We start from the raw sequence: 4,638 nt of genomic DNA on the forward strand, positions 1-4,638 counted from the left end.
AGCGCAACAAAAGCGCATCGCACCCAGGGCTATTTGCCGAGCACGGTGTCGACGCGCGGGAGACTGCAGCCGCGGACCTCGGCCTGCTCTCGCACGCCGACCACCTCGTCGGCTCGTGGGGCTCGACGTTCACGATCCTCATCCAGTCGCTCATCGCGAACCGCTTCCTGCAGCGGGACGCGGCCACGCGCGGCGAGGCGCCAACCGTCGTGTACTGTGAGCTCGACGGGTGCCTACGCCCACTGCCGCTCATCGCCAACTGGCACATCTCGCTGCAGAACTATCCGCAGGTAGATCTGTGGGTATAAGCTAGTGCTTCGAGGGTGATGCCTGTGGAATTTTCCCCTTTAAATATATATTCGATCGAAAAAGAAACACGCTGCTCGGAGCGAGCCCGGAGTCAGGAGGCCACTCTCAGGCATCCCTCGCCTTCGTTCGCACGCGCATTGACCGCGCCCGTACTGCGTAGCACCTAGCAGCAGCATCACACTCTCCCTCGCCTCGGCCGCCTCCGAAACGCCGCGCCCGCGGCCGCTCCCCCACGCCCCAGCTCGTGCCCAGCTCTACGCCAAAAGCAAAAAATGCGAATGCTGTCTTGCAGTCTCTCGCCATCCCGCATCCGCCCTTTTGGGGGGTGGCCGCCAGTGGGGTACAGCACTTTGATCCCGGGCTGCCGCCGGAGGCCCAGGCGGAGCCAATATACGATCCGGCCTTCCAGACAGCAGCTGGGTCGAAGTGTTGCGCATTCGCGTGTGGCAACCAGACGAACTTCTCGCCACATGGTTCTGGTTGGCGACGGGCAGTGGCGTCTGGCTGCACCTCGGGCGCGCGGTCGTGGTCGACTACGCGTGCAGTCGTGTCGAATTTTGGCGGCTCGTGCACGAGCTGCGCCAAACGGGCAGATACGACACCGCCCAGCTGCCGACGACCGCCTTCATGCTGCCTACTTCCATGGTAAACTCTCGCTTCGAGATTGTGGACTTCTCTCTGCGTTCTTGCACATGGAGTGCGAGGTACTCGTTCTGTTGCCGTCCCAAACTGTCTCCCTCGCAAGGCGCGCGGGCGCAGAGCTTGCGGCCGGGCGGATGGCCAGGAGCCCCCGCCACCGCTCCCTCTTGTGAAAGAGGCGCTCGGACACACTTGAACGAAACGGATGCGCCTGCTCCTCTCCCCATCCCCCCGGGGGCCCTCTGCGCCGGGGAGGCGTTGTTGGAGGCTAGGACGCAAGCGTCTGTCGCCCTTTTTCAAACTCGGGGCCCGCTCCGCTACGCTCCGACCCGAATTTGGAGCGTAAAAGTTTTTGTTTCGCAAAAGGGAAAATTAGTAAATCCTGACGGCACCCTCGCTTTCGATACCGCGTGAGAGCGTTTAAAGCCTACTTGGTCTGAAGCTCCGGTTGTGATTTTTCTTTTTTTGAGTCTCACACGCGGGGGGCGATGTGTAATACATGGCGTCTCACGCCTCTGATTTACGTGTCACTGGCCGTCACTCTCGCCAATTTAGCCGCGTGCGCGGCGGCGAGACCCGGCGGGGAGCTCGCTGTCCACCTGCTCCCGGACAACGTAGAAGGCGACGGCCTGTGGATCGTCGGCTCCGCGTGGCCGATCGCGGCCCAGACGCCCGCAGAGGCTTTCCAGCTTCCCGCGGGGATCCACAAGTGGCAGGCAAAGAGCGGCTGCGTTTTCGACGATGCGCCCGAGGGCGGGCCCTTCACGCTGCTCATCGACAATTTCGGCGCGTGCGACGACTCGTCGCTCTACGAGCACCTTCGCGATAAGCTCGGACAGACGCAGGCAGGCTCACAGAGTCTCTCGCCGCCGGTGTGCAGAAGAGGTGAGGTGCGACTCGCCCCTCGCAGGTGGACGGATGGGGCGTGGTCCTCCCCAGTGACTCTAGCGACGCACACGCGCTCCACCTCGCAAATTTTGAGACTGGCGACTTACCGCCAGACTTCCCGGGCACGGTGATCTCCGTGTCAAAGACCCTCGGAGACAAGCTCAAGGTGGCGGGCCGCACTCCCCTCGCCTCTGGCGGGGCGCCTCTCCCACCCACCCACCCATCCCCGCGCCCACCCACCCACCCATCCCCGCCGCCGCCCATATGCGCCTCTCTCTCCGGACAAGGCCAAGCTCAACGTCACGAGGGTCACCCAGGAGGCGTGCGCGAGATATGGGAAGATATGGGGAGACATGGGTCACCCAGGAGGCGTGCGTGAGATATGGGAAGATATGGGGAGACATGGGTCACCCAGGAGGCGTGCGCACACGTCCGGGGCCCCGCCCTGTCGCCGACGGCCGAGCCCGTCCCCCTCCCCCTCCCCCTTAGGTTGCGCTCGACACACCGGTGCACGCGAGCACCGTGCAAGGCCACACCACGACCTTCCTCTACCGGCACGCGGGCGCGCGCGCAGAGACCGACCTTCCTCGCCCCCCCGACGAGCGCTCTCACGCATGCAACGTGACCCTCGTCTCCCAGCATAGCCACGCGCCCTGCATTGCGGGCAAGGGCTACGGTTGCGTCGACGCCACCAACGTGTGGGTGCGTAATTGCCGAGGTTTCTTTCAATGCGACGGCGGGAAGCTGCCGAGCCTAATTTTCGCGTGTGGCTTTCCTCCCGGCAAACCCACCTATCGATGCCGCTGCGATGGGCGGCAAGAGGAGGCGGGTGCGCTCCAGAGTACCCAGACGCCAACTGATGCAATTCCTTTGGGCTCGTTGCGTCATCCTTGCAGCCTGTCCCGGATGCTCGCCGTGGACCAGCTCACTTACGTGGACGCTCCTCTCGCCGAGATGCCACGCCGGCACTCCCTCAACTTGAGCAGGACATGCACCCTCCGACACAACTATGTGATTGGCGAGGGGTCGCCAAAGGCGGAGCAGCTGCGTCGCGTGCAGGAACGCTGGCTCGAGCGCCCACGGCGCTTAGGTCTACCTGAGGACCCAAACTGCACTTTCTCTCCTCTCTATGACCACACAAGTGCGGAGCTTCTACCACCCGGAGCACGTGTGCTTGTGCTGGGTAACTCGCACACGAATCAGCTGATTCAGTCGATGCTCTGCCGCTTCCACGCGGAGGTCCAGCACGTCGCTCTACGTCATCCCCAGTGCGACCCATGTCCGTTTCGTTACATGAATACTCAGCCCGCATTCGAGACGCGCAGCAACTGCACTATCAAAGTATCTTCGAACGCGTCGATAAGAAACACAAGGCCGACTGAACAGCTGCAGAGAATCCAGTTCCACAACGGCGCACAGCTGACCCTGCTATACTATAGCCCTCTCTTCTATATAGACAACGACAACATCCCCGGCACAATTCGGCGCCTGCTTGGCGTTCACACGCTGGCAGAATTTTCGGTGATTGTCTTCCATCACCTCAACGGGGACTGGTGGGCCCAGAAGTGGGCGGGCTACGATCATCAGTGTGGTTCCACAATCGCACGACGCTTAGGCGGTCCACCAAGTGCGCTGACATTCGCCGCACAGCTTCAGGCTTCAAGCTTTCGAGGCACTCTGCTCGTCGACACGGCAGGCTTGTCGGATCAATATCACGTCGCCAGTGCCGATATACTGTGCGCAGCGGGCGAGCACTTTTCTCGACTTGCACACATCAAGACGCAATGCTGGGACTTTTTGCGCCGATACATGGTCGACCACCGCACGAAGTGGGCGTGCGCGCTCGATGATGTTTATCACCAGTGCATCCCCGGGCCGATCGACGCAGTCACCGACATCTGGCTAGCCATTCTATGGCGGGTGGCCGAGAGCGACGATCATAGGTCAAAACGGAAGCCCAAGCGTGGCGACCGCGGGCGCTGATGCTGCGCCTCGACGCCGTCTACGCTTCGCGCTCTGCGGCGGCGCCCGACGGCTTCGAGGAGTGCATCAACTTTTGGTACCGCGAGTGCGGCTTGCCGGCCGAGCTTCGGAGCCAGCTGCACTCGCTGCGCATCTGGGCGAACGCGGCGCGGCACTACGACGCGGCGAGGTGGAGGAGGGACTGGCCGCGGAGCGAGGGGGAGAGGTCGCGGCTCGTGGCGGCGATGACGGAGGCGATCGGGGCGTTCGAGGGGTAATACTTGTGTACGAAGTACGTGACTCGTCGAGGACCACAGAGCTAGGAAAAACTCGTACCCACGTAACCAAGGAGCGCGTGCCAATGGCCGCCTCCGTGACACTCCCAGCTCCCACCGACTCTAGGGGGTAGACAGCGTCCTAATCTAAAATCTCAGGATTCAGGATTGAGGCATCGCTTCAGTGAGGCCAAAGTGAGTTTATGGATGTATGAGAACGGTACGGGACGCGAGGAGTCACGCGGACCGACTCGTCGGTGACTCTGCTGCACGCCGTTTCAGAATTTTTCTCAGCGTGAGCGAGACGTGGAAGAGTGCCACCGTCGGGTAGGACGGGTCGGCCCGGAGAATCAGAGTAGCCGTCGTGGTCGCGGCGAGCAGCGCCGGCCACTCCGGCGCCGCGTCGGCAACATGGGAGCATGTCCACCGCCACTTCGCGGTCGCAGCGCTGTTTGTCGCCCAAAACGCCGCTGATCCCTCTGGCGGGCCAAAGATCGACTCGCATGTCGATTTCGACGCGACGGGCGCATGGAGGCATCACGTCTCCATGCGCCCGTCAAGTCGG

General features: G+C 62.6%; 1 protein-coding gene across 1 annotated transcript; it reads left to right on the forward strand.

Moving 5' to 3' along the window:
- Positions 1-1,436: 1,436 nt before the first annotated feature.
- Positions 1,437-4,076, forward strand: EMIHUDRAFT_248625 (hypothetical protein; the record flags this gene model as incomplete). Its single annotated transcript, XM_005762256.1, has 7 exons — positions 1,437-1,820; positions 1,859-2,002; positions 2,124-2,144; positions 2,326-2,665; positions 3,002-3,094; positions 3,293-3,756; positions 3,780-4,076. The coding sequence occupies 7 exons, from the start codon at positions 1,437-1,439 to the stop codon at positions 4,074-4,076; spliced, it is 1,743 nt and encodes a 580-aa protein (XP_005762313.1).
- Between the last annotated feature and the right edge of the window lie 562 nt (positions 4,077-4,638).

This window comes from Emiliania huxleyi (genome assembly GCF_000372725.1).
Source record: "Emiliania huxleyi CCMP1516 unplaced genomic scaffold EMIHUscaffold_688, whole genome shotgun sequence".
Lineage (NCBI taxonomy): Eukaryota > Haptophyta > Isochrysidales > Noelaerhabdaceae > Emiliania > Emiliania huxleyi.